This window comes from Heptranchias perlo, chromosome 40, assembly GCF_035084215.1.
Source record: "Heptranchias perlo isolate sHepPer1 chromosome 40, sHepPer1.hap1, whole genome shotgun sequence".
NCBI classification, from domain to species: Eukaryota; Metazoa; Chordata; class Chondrichthyes; order Hexanchiformes; family Hexanchidae; genus Heptranchias; species Heptranchias perlo.
Genome location: NC_090364.1, coordinates 10,541,110 through 10,558,849, shown reverse-complemented (window position 1 = coordinate 10,558,849; position 17,740 = coordinate 10,541,110). Strand labels below are relative to the sequence as shown.

Sequence of the window (17,740 nt, the reverse complement as noted above, 5' to 3'; positions counted from 1 at the left end):
CATTTCTCCTTTTTAAGTATTCCCTATTGAAAGTTACTATTGAATCTGCTTCCACCGCCCTTTCAGGCAGCGCGTTTCCAGATCAGAACAACTCGCTGCGTGACATTTTTTTTTCCTCATTTCCCCCCTGGATTTTTTGCCAATTATCTTAAATCTGTGTCCTCTGGTTACCGACCCTCCTGCCAGTGGAAACAGTTCCTCTCTATCAAAACCCCTCATGATTTTGAACACCTCTATTAAATCTCCCTTTACCCTTCTCTGCTCTAAGGAGAACAATCCCAGCTTCTCCAGTCTCTCCACACAACTGAAGTCCTTCATCCCTGGTACCATTCTGGTAAATCTCCTCTGCACCCTCTCCAAGACCTTCACATCCTTGACCTGTTTTCTGATACTCAATCTCGTTTCTCCTACGCTCCAAATACTCCGTTCTCTCCCTCCTCCCTGCATCCTCACTGTGTTGAAATTGGCACTCATTGTGCCATCTCCCATTTTAACTCACTCTCTTACAGAATCTCAAAACTCCTTCTTTTCCTTCTAAAATCCCCAGGCTTTTAAAATCCAAGATTGGTGCTATCTAATCATTACTTCTTGACCCTCCTTGGTCTTCTCTCTGTTAATTTTCAGCCTTGATGGTGTCCTGAGCTATGGGTCTAGGATCTGTTGAGCTGCATTGAGCCATTTTAAAGCATTTGTGGCCTAATCCTAGAATTGATTTGGCTTCTGCAAACCAGTTGGTTTAGCAGATTGATGGGGTGATTGCCTCTCTCTGTCGCAAGGGTTCCACATGAAATGAGATGGCCAGTTCCAACCCAGTTTGGAATTCTCTACCCCAGAGGGCTGTGGATGCTCAGTCATTAAGTATATTCAAGCCCACAAGGATGGATATTTGGACACTAAGGGAATCAAGGGATATGGAGATAGGACATAAGAACATAAGAAATAGAAGCAGGAATAGGCCATACGGCTTCTTGAGCCTGCTCCGCCATTCAATCAGATCATGGCTGATCTTCAACCTCAACTCCACTTTCTTGCCCGATCTCCATATCCCTTCATCCCCTAAAGTCTATCTCAGTCTTGAATATACTCAACGACTCAGCATCCACAGCCCTCAGGGGTTTGGAATTCCAAAGATTCACAACCCTCTGAGTGAAGAAATTCTTTCTCATCTCAGTCTTAAATGGCCGACCGCTTATCCTGAGACAATGCCCTCTAGTTCCAGATTCTCCAGCCAGGGGAAACAAGCCTCTATCCTGTCAAGCCCTCTCAGAATCTTATATGTTTCAATGAGATCACCTCTCATTCTTCTAAACTCCAGAGAGTATAGGTCCATCCTACTCAACCTCTCCTCATAGGACAATCCCTCTAGTGAACCTTCGTTGCACCGCCTCTAAGGCAAGTATATCCTTCCTAGGATAGGGCGGGTAAGTGGAGTTGAGGTAGAAGATCAGCCATGATCTTAAATGGCGGAGCAGGCTCGGGGGGCCGTATGGCCTACTCCTGCTCCTATTTCTTATGTTCATCGTCTGCACAAGCCTGCAGCTTGGCATCATCTGGCAGACCACGCAAAGTCCACAAGGATGGTTGGTGCGAAAAATGGAAATGTCTCAAGTTGTGCCTGGGTTTATCAAAAAAGCACCTAATAGCTTAATGGAGACTGAGCTCTGTGGGTTTCGGAGAGTACATGGAGCTTTGATTAGGCTATGTGTTAGAATCATAGAATGATACAGCACAGGAGAAGGCCGTTTGGCCCATCGTGCTTATGCCGGCTCTTTGAAAGAGTTGTCAATTAGTTCCATTGGCCTGCTCTTGCCCCGTTTAGAAGCAACTAAAAGGTGGAGTGGGCAAATGAGGAAAAACTGCTCCTACTGGCTGGTGAGTTGGTAACTAGGGATCATAAATTTAAAATTATCACCAAAGAAAAGAAAGAGGTTAGGAGAATTTTTTTTTTACACGGAGGGTTGTTAAGACTTGGACTATCTGGCCAGGAACAACAGTGGAAGCAGAATCCAGAATAGCTTTCAAAAGGGAAATGTATAAATATTTGAAAAAGAAAAATGTTGAAGGGTTGGGGAAAGGGGAGGGCAATGGGAGATCAGAGATAAGCACATGGGCAATGGGTTGAATGGCCTCCTTCTACACTGCAAGAAGAGAGAAAGACTTGCATTTATACAGCGCCTTTCATGACCTCAGGACATCCCAAAGCGCTTTACAATCAATGAAGTGCTTTAGAGGTGTAGTCGCTGTTTTAATGTAGGAAACGCGGCAGTGAAATTGCGCACAGCAAGATCCCACAAACATTAATGTGATAATGACCAGATAATGTGTTTCAGTGATGTTGGTTGAGGGACAAAAATTGACCAGGACACCAGGGAGAACTCCCCTGCTCTTCTTCGAAATAGCGCCATGGGAGTGTGATGGAATACTCTACACTTGACTGGATGAGTGCAGCTCCAGCAACACTCAAGAAGCTCGACACCATCCAGGACAAAGCAGCCCACTTGATTGGCACCCCATCCAGCACCCTAAACATTCACTCCCTTCACCACTGGCGCACTGTGGCTGCAGTGTGTACCATCTACAGGATGCACTGCAGCAACTCGCCAAGGCTTCTTCGACAGCACCTCCCAAACCCGCGACCTCTACCACCTAGAAGGACAAGGGCAGCAGGCACATGGGAACAACACCACCTGCACGTTCCCCTCCAAGTCACACACCATCCCGACTTGGAAATATATTGCCGTTCCTTCATCGTCGCTGGGTCAAAATCCTGGAACTCCCTTCCTAACAGCACTGTGGGAGAACCGTCACCACACGGACTGCAGCGGTTCAAGAAGGCAGCTCACCACCACCTTCTCGAGGGCAGTTAGGGATGGGCAATAAATGCCGGCCTCGCCAGCAACGCCCACATCCCATGAACGAATAATAAAAAAAAACTCGAGAGGGCAGACATTGGTTTAACATCTCATCTGAAAGACAGCACCTCCAACAGTGCAGCACTCCCTTGGTACTGCGCTAGAATGTCAGCCTAGATTTTGTACTCAAGTCCCCTGGAGTGGGACTTGAACCCACAACCTTGTGACTCAGAAAATCAGAGGCAAAAATGCTACCAACTGAGAGCCACGGCTGACACCAAAGTCTATGATTCTGTAAAGCTTCAAAGGGAGCTACTTGATGTAAAAGCTTCATTTCATCACTCTTGTTATAAATAATAGAAGAGCAATGACTTTCTTTTCTAGAAATTGTCACTGAAGAACAATTAAAGACAAAAACACGATTCTCTTTGCAAAAAATCGTGGATCAGGACAAGTACGAGTGTATCACACTTGAAGCTATCAGAGACGTCATTGCAAAGGTACAGCTTTTATTTGATATCGGGAGTGTGTGAGGGAGAGAGCAGGACTGATTCTTGCTAACCTGGTGGGGATGGAGAGTGAATTGCTCTGTTCCAAACTCATGATAATTCTGTACTTTTAATAATTGGACATAGAGTTGAGCTTGATAGGACATTTCGCTTTGTTAGCCCACTGGAGTTTACGTTTTTTGAACATAAAATGTAACAGGTTATGCAATTGTCAGGAATAGCAGTGTATTTTGTGTACGTGTCTATAAGGATGCCTTCTGCTTCCTCTGTGCCTAGAGGGCAATAGGCCAGGGTTGAATAGTGGAGATGTGCTGGGTGATTATGCTGGAGTTGTGCTTGGTTGACTTTGGGGATCAGGGAGTTTTTACGCAGAACCTGCACTCATGAGATTAAATGGGTGAGGTAGAGTCCACGGTAGGACAGATTGAGCATGGTCTGTGGGAAGGAGTGGGTTTAATGGGCTGTATGGCCGTTACTTGTTCCATGTTTGCTTTTCCTTTTACACATTTCAAGAACATAAGAAATAGGAGCAGGAGTAGGCCATTCGGCCCCTCGAGCCTGCTCCGCCATTCAATCAGATCAGGGCTGATCTTTGACCTCAACTCCACTTTCCTGCCTGATCCCCATATCCCTTGATTCCCCGAGAGCCCAAAAATCTATCGATCTCAGTTCTGAATATACTCAATGACTCAGCACCCACAGCCCTCTGGGGGAGAAAATTCCAAAGATTCACAACCCTCTGAGTGAAGAAATTCCTCCTCATCTCAGTCCTAAATGGCCGATCCCTTATCCTGAGATTATGCCCCCTAGTTCTGGACTCTCCAGCCAGGGCAAACAACCTCTCAGCATCTACCCCGTCAAGCCCCCTCAGAATCTTGTATGTTTCAATGAGATCACCTCTCATTCTTCTAAACTCCAGAGAGTATAGGTCCATTCTACTCAATAGTCTTCAAAAATAAAATTTACTTCTGCGCTGTGTGTCTCATGAACAGTATTAGCTGTTGTAAATGTACAATAGAAAGAAGAAAAATAGAAAGACTTTCACAACCTCAGGACGTCAAAATGCTCTTTACAGCCAATGAAGTACTTTTGAAGTGTAGTCACTGTTGTAATGTAGGGAGCCAATTTGCGCACAGCAAGCTCCCACAAACAGCAATGAAATGTTTTAGGTGATGGTTGAGGGATAAATGTTGGTCAGGACACCAGTGAGAACTCCCCTGTTGTTCTTCGAAATAGCGCTATGGGATCTTTTACGTCCACCTAAGACAGCAGACAGAGCCTCATCCGAAAGACAGCACCTCCAGCAGTGCAGCACTCCCTCAGTACTGCACTGGAGTGTCAGTCTAGATTTTGTGCTCAAGTCTCTGGAGTGGGACTCGAACCCACAACCTTCTGACTCAGGGGAGAGACTGCTACCCACTGAGCCACAGCACACACTAGCGGTACCGCGTGGCCCATACCCCACCTCAGTGTTGCCTCCTATTTGTGTACAGTACACACTAGCAGGATTATACCTCTTGCTGCCGGTTGAGCTACATGTACAGCTTGCACTAATGGGACTGTATGACCTGCACACATCTCAGCATCATCCGCCTATAAAGTTCAATACTATAAACTGCTGACACTGTTTGTCCAGAGTATTTGAGGAGAGGACAACCTGTCCTGGAGATGGAAATGCCAGTGTATGCAGGTCCTTTTTTTAATTGAAAATCTTTAGTAAAGGGGGAAGGTCCACTGAGGATGACACCAGCAAGGCTGAAAAGAATAAGAGAAAAGGCAGGATAAAGTTTGTACAAATACTTGAAAACGAAAAATTTGAAAGGTTAAGAGTGATGAAAGGGTGAAGTGGATAACTTTTTCGGAGAGCCAGCACAGGCATGATGGGCTGAATGGCCTTGACCTGTGCTGTACTATTCTCTGATTCTGAAGCAAGACGTAGTATTAAGGTTGGGTTTGAAGAGTCTTGCTTCTGCAACGGATGCAGCAGCAGTTATAGACGGCACCCTGCTCCTGTACAAGTGCGATATCTGTAAAATCTCCTTCACCAAATTTTATTTGAGAATTTTCTTTCCATTTTAGAACAAACATGGCTTGGTGCCAATAGGGGTGCACTCCGCCAAGGATTTAATCACCAAGGAGATCTACACTATCATCATTCATATCAAAGTGACCACAAAAAATATTAAGAAATTAAGGTAACGTCCTTAATGTGGAGGGGAGATGGAAGAGATCAAATATTGGCCGTGTCCACTATGCGATGGAGGCTCCTCCTGGTGGCTCAGTTTGGAATTGCATTTCCTAGTGTGGCAGTGGTCCATCGAAACCAGGGAAGTCCCCACAGTGGGCACCTTGCCCGTGCTGGGGTATCTGATCTGATCTCTGGCATTGCAGTGACTTCAATGCTCTGTATTACATGTGATCACACAATGAAATTTTGACCCGAATGATGTAGTTAACCCTGGTAATGTTTTGGGACCTCAACCCATTTCCCTGTAAGACTGACCTTTATCAATTTTTCCTTCATACACTGACAGCCATTCCTTATTGACGCTGACCTCTGCACTTAACGTTGCTAGGGGTGACCATCTGTGCCCCTCAGGCTGCTGTAAGCAATAGCACAAAGCATTTTGGGAGGAGGAGGACTTTCTGTGTTGGCCAATGATGGGTCCTGGGACACAAAGAGTAAACCTACTTAATGACCACTTGGGCCCGCAATTCGAGGACTGTAGGACTTGTGCCCCAACACTGCCCTCAGAAGAGGAGAGGGAGCATTCGGTGAAAAACTCTATTGGGCTGCCCCAGTGTCTCATTACAATTTGCCTCGATGTCCCAGGCGAAGAAGAGTTTAAAAAAAATGTCAGCTCTGTTCACTAGCCAGCCACCCACTTGGGAATAAGATTCAGTTCAACTGTGATGCCCTTAAAGTCGAATAGTCTGCCAACAGTCACTGCCTAGACTCACAGGTGAAGACTGACCACTCGGGTGAGGTGCTGGAGGCCTCCTGGTGCAAATCATAGAATCATAGCAAGGTTACAGCACAGAAGGAGGCCATTCGGCCCAGCCAGTCCCACTCCCCCGCCCTATCCCCGTAGCCCTGCAATTTTTTTTCCTTTCAAATACTTATCCAGTTCCCTTCTGAAGGCCATGATTGAATCTGCCTCCACCACCCCCTCGGGCAGTGCATTCCAGATCCTAACCACTCGCTGTGTAAAAAAATGTTTTTCCTCATGTCACCTTTGGTTCTTTTGCCAATCGCCTTAAATGGAACCATGTTCCAAAAAGAGTCACTCCCTTCACCAGGTGAGTGGGGCAACTGGGAGAGAACTGGAAGGAGTAAAACTTGACTTGAATTGGGATACGTTTCCACAGGTGGGAGGAGTCCCTCGGTGCCTCACACATGTGAACGTTCTTTATGTTTCTCATGTATAAAGGGAAACTAGTGTTGGCAGCCTGGGGCTTAAGGGCCTCACAGGTGAGCCTAATCCTATCTGCATCCAACACTCTTCAGCAGAGGTAACTGGACATTAACCAAGAGCAGGAACCGTGGCTGATTGTATTTTTCCCCTCTCTCATCGAGGCCAACTGCAGACTCCTCATGGTGTCCTGGCTGAGGTCAACTATCTCAGCACAGACCAGAGATGCTCCTGGTTTCACCCAGTTGGCCTTTTATCAATCAGCTCCCACCGCCCAGACGGGCTTTAATTCAGCAAATTGAGCCTGGTGTAGACGTAGCGCGAGGAGTGAACCCCAACACTTATGTCTTTTCTTTCCTTCAGGAAATTAGCTCCAAAGTCCTGCAGCAGCGACGACGAGTTCCTGAAGTTGCATCGGATTGAACAGAAGCATCTCGAGTCAGTGCCGTGTCTCTCTGCCACCGTAGAGCCCAATGCTTGGAGCAACATCGAGGAGTTGATAAAGGCAGTGAAGGAAAGCATCTTCCAGGAACAAAAGAAGATTGTCTGGATCGAGCAGAACAAACCATCGCTGGGCTTGGAAAGCTCGTCAGCCAACTCGCACAGCCGGCTAAACATTTCAACATGTCTATAATGTAGAATGACAGGACTTAGGTGGTGCTATTGGTTGGACGCTGCTTCTCACAGTATAGGCAGGTGCTTAAATCCAGCCCAGACTGAATGGAGGAAAGTCTCTTGGGTATCATTCTGCCGGGTGTGTAAAGACCTCACATGAACAAAAAACCGTGGCTAGACTCAACTTAGTTACAGACCCAAATCCACAGCACAGAGCTGCCCACAATTCACTACAAATCAGCACTACTACACCAGATGGGAGATGGAAAATTCAGACCCATGGAGTAAGCTGTTCCAAGGATGGGGGTTAAGGTCCATTTTTTGGGCAGTGTAGAGAGAGTCCTGTACTGTATCTGGCCGTGCCTTTCATGAATTGAGAGACCCTCTTTATCCACCCCATAACACTGGTGAGTAGTGTGTTGGGGCAGAGGTCAGGCCCCATGGTGAGTCTTGTATGTAACCATTGCTAATAATAACAGATTATCGGGTTACAGAGAACAAACTGTGTGTTTCAAGCCTCGCTTAAAGAGTTTGATGTGAATTTTATGCTGCAGTATTTTTTTATAACACTAATCGGTCTTCAGTGGCGTTACGTGAGTTGTAGTTTTCAGATGAAGCGGGGTTAGAATGCCGGGATAATTGGACCAAGGTGCACAGAGGTAATTCAGGGCCCAGTTTCAAGTCATACATTATTCTGTGCTTATTTTTCTACAATACCTTGAATTTATATTAATATTTGTAATTCAAAAGCAGAACTGATAGCAATTTGGAACGCAGATAATTAGAGTAGTTTGGAGCATAGGAGTTTTTCTACAGTACAGACTGAAGAGGTGCAAAACTAAGGTGCTACACTGCCATCACTGGCGGGAGGTTGTCATTACAGCGTGACGTTTACATAGGCAGTTTCTATTATAAATGTAGAATTTATAGTGGGAAAAGTTGATACAGAACTGTGACAATAACTTGCCACAGGAAGCAAGGTTTTGTAGACACATAGGCGTAAGAATTTTTAATATATTGTAAATATATTACTTTTGTTTCTGAGTGTAATTCCATTAGAATATTTATCCTATTTTATATAAACTGACAGTGTTATTGGACACCGATTTGATTATTTCCAGGTAATCAGCTGACAATTGTGCTTCCATAAGTTTGTACCGATCACGGTGTTGAGACTTTGTGCCATTGATGTCCACCACGGAGTTTGATATCGTCCAGAAAACATGCAGCTTAAAAAGGAATAGAATTACTGCCAAGCACTCCACAGCATCTTTGCCTTTCCCCCTCCCCCCCCCCCCCGAACCTTTCTCCCCTCCTATCCTGAAGACGCTGCTGTGGTTTTGGTCCCAAAGGGGACGGTAGGCTTCCGGTACCGCACTCAAGTGGTCATTCTTCATCGACGAGCTTTGATGGGGGTGCGTGTTGGTGGGTTATTCGGCTGTGGAAGGCATCACCGTGGATCCCGATCCTATCCTCATCCAATGACCACAGAGGCAGGCACTCTTACAGTGGTAATTAGATAATATTCAGGACCAGTAGTCCCAACCTCCCCACCTCCCCTTAGCTCAGGGGGGGGGGTGATATCGACTTGAACTCCCCAATTAGTGGCTCAAATGAGAACAACTATATTAGCACAGACCAAGGCTGGCACTTGGGATTTAGTAACACACCACAACGTAAAACATAGACTTAATCTCACAGATGGACTTCATTCTGTGGGTTTAAAAATCATTGAACTCCCCCAATTAGATCACAATCTTTTGCCATGCTTGGGTATCTGCTTTTCCTATATTTTTATAGAAATATGTATTTACTTTTGTAGTGTAATATACGTGTGATTCCAAGGGCAAATTATACCATTTTTACACATAAATAAATACCTTTTGCTGATTTATTGATTGGTGAATATTTTATTCGGATCATTCTCTTCAGTATTTCTCTTTTTACCTGATTTTATATCCCGCTGTATGTGGCTCCCCTGCACACTACAAGGGTTTTATGTTACATCTTCACAGAGTATCTCACTGGACACCTAAAGAAGAATAGATATTACATAGAATTACATAGAATGCACAGCACAGAAACAGGCCTTTTGGCCCAACAGGTCCATGCCGGTGTTTATGCTCCACACGAGCCCCCTCCGTCCCTACTTCATCTAACTCTATACTGACCCATAGAGCTCCTCCATCACTGACCCATCGAGTTCCTCCACCACTGACCCATAGAGCTCCTCCATCACTGACCCATAGAGCTCCTCCATCACTGACCCATAGAGCTCCTCCATCACTGACCCATAGAGCTCCTCCATCACTGACCCATAGAGCTCCTCCATCACTGACCCATAGAGCTCCTCCATCACTGACCCATAGAGCTCCTCCATCACTGACCCATAGAGCTCCTCCATCACTGACCCATAGAGCTCCTCCATCACTGACCCATAGAGCTCCTCCATCACTGACCCATAGAGCTCCTCCATCACTGACCCATAGAGCTCCTCCATCACTGACCCATAGAGCTCCTCCATCACTGACCCATAGAGCTCCTCCATCACTGACCCATAGAGCTCCTCCATCACTGACCCATAGAGCTCCTCCATCACTCACCCATAGAGCTCCTCCATCACTCACCCATAGAGCTCCTCCATCACTCACCCATAGAGCTCCTCCATCACTCACCCATAGAGCTCCTCCATCACTGACCCATAGAGCTCCTCCATCACTGACCCATAGAGCTCCTCCATCACTCACCCATAGAGCTCCTCCATCACTCACCCATAGAGCTCCTCCATCACTCACCCATAGAGCTCCTCCATCACTCACCCATAGAGCTCCTCCATCACTGACCCATAGAGCTCCTCCATCACTCACCCATAGAGCTCCTCCATCACTCACCCATAGAGCTCCTCCATCACTCACCCATAGAGCTCCTCCATCACTGACCCATAGAGCTCCTCCATCACTCACCCATCGAGCTCCTCCATCACTCACCCATAGAGCTCCTCCATCACTCACCCATAGAGCTCCTCCATCACTCACCCATAGAGCTCCTCCATCACTCACCCATAGAGCTCCTCCATCACTGACCCATAGAGCTCCTCCATCACTCACCCATCGAGCTCCTCCATCACTGACCCATAGAGCTCCTCCATAAAATGGAAAGTCTCCATTCCCTCTCTATGAGGAAGCAAAGGGATATTTATATTATGTGGAGCGAACAATCGAGGGAGAGCCTTTGACTGACATGAATCCTCTAGGAAATGGAGGTTCCCTGGAGGAGCTCTGAATATTCTGAGGCATGATCTTAAAATTATATTTACCTTAATTTCTATATTACAACAGTGACTACACTTCAAGAGTAAAGCATTTTGGGACATTCCGAGGTTGTGAAAGGCACTATATAAATGCAAGTCTTCCTTTTAATTTCATGTAAGGGTGGGTATTCTGTAATTGGACTAATTCTCAATGATAAGGTCATTGTGTTCCTTCAGTCCATGTCATTCTGTTTGGGGCGGGTACTTTTTGGTGTACACTGAGACTCCTGATAATGAATCGTGTAATCTGAACTAAAGTGATGCTGACATGCAGCTTTGGTAGGCGGCCAGGAAAAGGTTGTCACACCCGATGCAGCATTTTTGGAGGAGGAGAAGGAGGAGGAAGTCATACCCTGCTTTGATCCTGAAATCCCATAGGGGTTAAAATCGCGCTGTGCAGGATCAGTGATAAACAAGCGTGCCTGCTGTGGTTTATCTGTTTATTGTTAATGGGTTCATTAAAGATGCATTTACCAGTTTAGGCATCGCAGTGTGAACGCAAACCTCTGCAATTCCAAAGTGATACAATCTGTCTGTCCAAGTCCTCCCATCCCATACTGGAATCTGGTCATTTACTTAAGAAATCTACCGGTTCCCATCAGCTGGGATTTTTTTTTCTGACTCTCAGCCAATTCCACGCAATGTGCAAATAGCCCCCTTGTAAAGACTGACAGCAGGGCTTTAAGTGCGGACTATCTATTGCTGAATTGCACTCGAGGTTGATATCAACCGTGTCAGGGAGTTACAGCAATTGGGGGGGGGGGCGTTTCACACCGATTGCAAACTGAAACCTTTAGAGGGAACAGATGTAAAATCATCTCTCCAAACCCCAAAGAGAAATTGAGGATTATTTTGCAGTATCAATGCACCCTAAAGCAGCTCATTACTCACAACACAATTCCACTCCAAAGCTTTCCATAAACTCACTTCCTTCTCACATCCACTGTAGAATTTGATTAGCTCAGTCTGGGGTTCCGATTATATGTTGATTTCCCTGGATTCTTAAAAGCTGCTGAAAGTATTTTCTATGATAGTTAAGAAAAAAACAACTGTATACTTTTCAAAATTGCATTTCTAGAGCAACAAGGGAGCGTTCTGAACTTTTAAAACTGTTGCCTTTTCAGTAAATTCATTACTTATGCTGTAGTTTGGGGAGGAGAGCTCCCACCGACTCGATTGGCAGCTGTTTCACTCTCTCTCTCTCTCTCTACCCCCTCCTAAATATAATTCCTCGGCCATTCACTGGGCTGGACACTACATACAGAGGAATGAGACAGACGAACCCTTAGAAAAAAATGAGACTGGAAAGTTTACTAAAGTAGATATCACAGCAAAATGCAATCTGCTTAATTTCAAGTCCAGTTGCAAAACTTTCTCTGGGGCGTGCCAGAAAGTTTTTTTTTGCTCAACTTTGCAAAAAACTTTTTGGAGAAACAAAACTTTTTTTTTTCTGGCGGACGCGTTATGGCTGGGCTTGAAGATGCTTGGGCGAACGGTTGCCTCCCGAATTGTTTTGGATCGGAAGACGAGGTGGAGATGAGAAGAAGGAGCAAAGGAATCGATCAGATGCTGGCGAAGGAAAGACCTCACTTGAGGAGAATGGTGAAAATTCTGTTGCTGGGAGCCGGCGAGAGTGGGAAGAGCACATTCCTGAAGCAAATGAGGATTATCCATGGGAAGGACTTCGACCACAAAACCCTGGAGGAATTCAGGGACACGATTTATGGGAATATTGTGACAGGAATGCGAGTTCTGGTGGATGCCAGGGAGAAGCTGGGACTTCCTTGGGGAAACTGGGAGAATGAGAAGCATGGGCTTTCCCTGATGGCCTTTGAGAACAGTTGTGTTGGAGAAGGATATTTCCAAAGGGTTTTCCCGGCCATTAGAGCCTTGTGGCAAGACCAGAGCATCAAGGAGGCCTACAGGAGAAGGACTGAGTTCCAGCTGGTAAGTGATTTAATGTTGGGCAGTAGGAATGTTTTTTGTTTAAAGGGACAAACCACCCGACCTTTTTAAACTCTGATTGACACAGGTTCAGACTGTGCCATCAAATTCTGAAATTTTCCACAGAAATCGATAGCGACTCATGTTGAGATATGATTCCATGGATATAGAATCATAGAAGTTTACAACATGGAAACAGGCCCTTCGGCCCAACATGTCCATGTCGCCCAGTTTATACCACTAAGCTAGTCCCAATTGCCTACACTTGGCCCATATCCCTCTATACCCATCTTACCCATGTAACTGTCCAAATGCTTTTTAAAAGACAAAATTGTACCTGCCTCTACTACTGCCTCTGGTAGCTCGTTCCAGACACTCACCACCCTTTGAGTGAAAAAATTGTCCCTCTGGACCCTCCCCTCTCACCTTAAATCTATGCCCCCTTGTTATAGACTCCCCTACCTTTGGGAAAAGATTTTGACTATCTACCTTATCTATGCCCCTCATTATTTTATAGACTTCTATAAGATCACCCCTAAATCTCCTACTCTCCAGGGAAAAAAGTCTCAGTCTATCCAACCTCTCCCTATAAGTCAAACCATCAAGTCTCGGTAGCATCCTAGTAAATCTTTTCTGCACTCTTTCTAGTTTAATAATATCCTTTCTATAATAGGGTGACCAGAACTGTACACAGTATTCCAAGTGTGGCCTTACTAATGTCTTGTACAACTTCAACAAGACATCCCAACTCCTGTATTCAATGTTCTGACCAATGAAACCAAGCAAGCTGAATGCCTTCTTCACCACCCTATCCACCTGTGACTCCACTTTCAAGGAGCTATGAACCTGTACTCCTAGATCTCTTTGTTCTATAACTCTCCCCAACGCCCTACCATTAACGGAGTAGGTCCTGGCCCGATTTGATCTACCAAAATGCATCACCTCACATTTATCTAAATTAAACTCCATCTGCCATTCGTCGGCCCACTGGCCCAATTTATCAAGATCCCGTTGCAATCCTAGATAACCTTCTTCACTGTCCACAATGCCACCAATCTTGGTGTCATCTGCAAACTTACTAACCATGCCTCCTAAATTCTCATCCAAATCATTAATATAAATATCAAATAACAGCGGACCCAGCACCGATCCCTGAGGCACACCGCTGGTCACAGGCCTCCAGTTTGAAAAACAACCCTCTACAACCACCCTCTGTCTTCTGTCGTCAATCCAATTTTGTATCCAATTGGCTACCTCACCTTGGATCCCGTGAGATTTAACCTTATGTAACAACCTACCATGCAGTACCTTGTCAAAGGCTTTGCTAAAGTCCATGTAGACCACATCTACTGCACAGCCCTCATCTATCTTCTTGGTTACCCCTTCAAAAAACTCAAATCAAATTCGTGAGACATGATTTTCCACTCACAAAACCATGCTGACTGTTCCTAATCAGTCCCTGCCTATCCAAATGCCTGTAGATCCTGTCCCTCAGAATACCCTCTAACAACTTACCCACTACAGATGTCAGGCTCACCGGTCTGTAGTTCCCAGGCTTTTCCTTGCCGCCCTTCTTAAACAAAGGCACAACATTTGCTACCCTCCAATCTTCAGGCACCTCACCTGTAGCTGTCGATGATGGGCTGCAGTTCAGTAGCGTATTCAAATAAGTTCTGGTGGATGCCAGGGAGAAGCTGGGACTTCCTTGGGGAAACTGGGAGAATGAGAAGCATGGGCTTTCCCTGATGGCCTTCATATGTGACTGTAGACAGTAGATGCTGGGAGGATATTCAGTAGGTGATGGGGGGGCTTGTCAAAGCAGAGTCTGTATCTGTCCTTCTGAGACATCCGGGTACAGTAGCAGCTGGAAAATTATTCGGAGCACGACTCCTGGCTGGATTCCCCCCTTTCCCTAGTCCAAGGGCTTCAAGGCCATTGTGTCTCCCACTGCCCCTGGCCTGGCTAGGATCAGAGAATGGCCCAGACCAAGGATCGAACCTGCCTGGTCTGCATGGCTCAGTATGTTTACCCTCAGAGCCATCAGTGGAGCTTTTGCACCCAATTTAACACCGAAATAACACTGAAGTATGAAAATCACGTCACCATAGTTTGTGATGCTTCAGGTATTGTGTCCGCTGCCTAGGCCCCAAGCTCTGGAATTCCCTCCCTAAACCTCTCAGCCTCTCTCTCCTGCTTTAAGATGCTCCTTAAAACCTACCTCTTTGACCAAGCTGTTGGTCACCTGTCCTAATATCTCCTTATGTGGCTCGGTATCAAATTTTATTTGGTAATCGCTCCTGGGAAGCGCCTTGGGGCGTATTGTTACGTTAAAGACGCTATATAAATGCAAGTTGTTGTGTCTACAGCATTGCAAATGTACACAGGTATAACGGGGCTTGAACTGAGTCTTTGGAAAAGACTGTTCCAGGGCCCTGCTTCAAAACCCCCCAAAGTCAAAGCAGTGTCCCTTTAAATTTAAAGACGTGTCATCCTCAGCTGGAGTATTGTGTCCAATTCTGGGCACTGCAATTTAGGAAGGATGTCAAGGCCTTGGAGAGGGTGCAGAGGAGATTTACTAGAATGGTACCAGGGATGAGGAAGAGACTGCAGAAGCTGGAATTATTCTCCTTCGAGCAGAGAAGGTTAAGGGGAGATTTAATAGAGGTGTTCATGAAGGGTTTGATAGAGTAGATAGGGAGAAATTGTTTCCAGTGACAGGAGGGTCGATAACCAGAGGACACAGATTTAAGGAAATTGGCAAAAGAACCAGGGAGGAGATGGGGAGAAATTTTTTTACGCAGTGAGTTGTTATGATCTGGAATGCGCTGCCTGAAAGGGCGGTGGAAGCAGATTCAATAGTAACTTTCAAAAGGGAATTGGATAAATACTTGAAGGGGAAAAAATTGCAGGGCTATGGGGAAAGAGCAGGGGGAGTGGGACTAATTGGATAGCCCTTTCAAAGAGCCAGTGCAGGCATGATGGGCCGAATGGACTTCGTCTGTGCTGTCTGATTCTACGACTCTGCTGCTGGGGGGGGTTTTCGAGCAGACTCCTGAGACAGCCAGGAACAGCGTGCGTTCTGTATCTAGTCACCCGCTGAGAAAGTGGACAAAAAAGAAAGGATAATCTTGCATTTATACGGCACGATATCTCGTTGAAAGGTCTCAGCTTTTCTGAATTACTGTTTGAGCACAGTGGCTGTTGCTACGTAGGCAACAACAACAACTTGCATTTATATAGCGCCTTTAACGTCCCAAGGCTCTTCACAGGAGCGTAATCAAAAAATAATTTGACACCGAGCCACATAAAGGAGATATTAGGACAGGTGACAAATCTTGGTCAAAGAGGTAGGTTTTAAGGAGCACCTTAAAGGAGGGGAGAGAGGCGGAGAGGTTTAGGGAGGGAATTCCAGAGCTTAGGGGCCTAGACAGCTGAAGGCACGGCCGCCAATGGTGGGGCGAAGGAAATCGGGGATGCGCAAGAGGCCAGAACTGGAGGAACGCGGAGCTCTCGGAGGGTTGTAGGGCTGGAGGAGGTTACAGAGATAGGGAGGGGGGTGCAAGATCAGGGAGGGATTTGAACACAGGGATGAGAATTCTAAATTCAAGGTGTTGCAGGACCGGGAGCCAAACAATCGAAGAAAAGCAAAATGATTTCACGAGAAGGAATGAGATGTCAAACACCATTTCCGAGTGATTTTCCAGCAGTGCACTCACCACCTTCTCGAAGCTGCAAGTTTCGACTGCTGTAGCTTAGGGGCGGGTGCACGCCCTATGTCGTAGAGAGTCAAATCCAGTCGAAATCCATGCTCAGCACTAGATTACAGCTGCTTCTTTATATCCACTCTGCCTCAGGGCATGTATGAGGGGAGATTCATGAATGAATGTTAATTAATTTGCTGTGCATCATGCTAGATGTCAATTTCCTCCCCCCCCCCCCCCCCCCCCCCAAAAGATAAACGGTTTAAGGATTTAAGAATTTTAGAATTAAAACTTGCTCCCTCTGCCAACAATTCCATGCCTGAAGAGCTGTGTTAATCACAGGCTGAGATGAAGAAAGAAGCATTGTTAGCTTCATTCAGAGACTCAACACAAGTCGTAGGAGGAGTCCGATACAAAGCTCCCGCGATGGCCTGGTGGATCAAAGAATAGTCTGCGGGCTGCTCCTGCACTCTCTCCGCTTCCTCGCCCTCGTCTCTCGCCCGGACACGCCCTGGCGTACCATCCTGCCGTCCGGCGGAGGCGGGGGTCCCCAGTGGAGGGCTCTCTACTCGGGGATCTGGGGTGGAGAGTGTTGCACGGAGCAGTCGCGTCCAATAGGCGTTTACGCCATTTCACGGACTCCCAGGCCGCTTGTAATTTCTGCGGCCTGGACGAGTCCGCGTTTCATTTGTTCACGGGGTGTGGGAGGCTGCGGCCCCTGTTTGACTATTTAAGGGGGCTGCTCCTCAAGTTCTGGCTACACTTCAGTCCCACGCTCCTGATCTTTGGCCGCCCGGCGAGGAGTGGGGGGCGGGCAGGCCGGTGGACGTCCTCGTGGGCCTGCTCCTGGGCCTGTCCAAGGTGGCAATCCACAGGTCCAGGTTGGTCGTGGCCCGTGGGGGCGGTCGCTCGGGCTGTCTGCCTCTCTTCCGCGGAATTCTCCGCGCTCGGGTGGCCCTGGAGAGGGAGCACGCGGTGTCTGCCGGTACTCTTGAGGCTTTCCGCGACCGGTGGGCACCGCGGGGGCTGGAGTGCATCTTGGACAAGAATAATAAAATTTTAATTTGATACTTGGTTTTTCTTTGGGTTTTTCGCAAAAAAAAAAGAATAGCCTGCTGTGATACTGAGGCACAGAGGCCGGGAATGTCTGCGGTTTGATCCCAGATCTGTGTCGGAGAGATGGGAGGGGAGGGGGTTTGCTACATCTGGCCTCGGTCCCCCTGAGCTGGGGAGGAGAAAAGTCAGCTGATTTTTCGCTCCTAGTCATTACCTGGTGACGTCGAACAACAATAACTTGCATTTATATACCGCCTTTTCATGTAGTAAAACGTCACAGTAGCGTCATCAAACGAAATTTGACACTGAGCCACCTAAGGAGATATTAGGACAGGTGACC

The 17,740-nt window shown here is 46.6% G+C and overlaps 2 protein-coding genes across 7 annotated transcripts in view; both read left to right on the top strand.

The window, feature by feature from the left end:
- LOC137305671 (caspase recruitment domain-containing protein 11-like) overlaps window positions 1-9,279 on the top strand; it is an 86,240-nt gene extending 76,961 nt beyond the window's left edge. For 4 of the 6 annotated variants that reach the window (XM_067974571.1, XM_067974573.1, XM_067974572.1 and 1 more), the window contains 3 exons: window positions 3,237-3,352; window positions 5,441-5,556; window positions 7,138-9,279. In XM_067974571.1, coding sequence (XP_067830672.1) covers window positions 3,237-3,352; window positions 5,441-5,556; window positions 7,138-7,408 — 503 coding nt within the window. In that variant the 3' untranslated portion in view covers window positions 7,409-9,279. The remainder of the gene's footprint in view (window positions 1-3,236; window positions 3,353-5,440; window positions 5,557-7,137) is intronic. The other 2 variants (XR_010958734.1, XM_067974574.1) reach the window with 2 other exon arrangements.
- A 2,419-nt stretch (window positions 9,280-11,698) lies between these two features.
- The window catches only part of LOC137305672 (guanine nucleotide-binding protein subunit alpha-12-like), a 39,649-nt gene continuing 33,607 nt past the window's right edge, over window positions 11,699-17,740 (top strand). Inside the window, exon 1 of the mRNA XM_067974575.1 lies at window positions 11,699-12,646. Coding sequence (XP_067830676.1) covers window positions 12,164-12,646 — 483 coding nt within the window. The 5' untranslated portion in view covers window positions 11,699-12,163. The remainder of the gene's footprint in view (window positions 12,647-17,740) is intronic.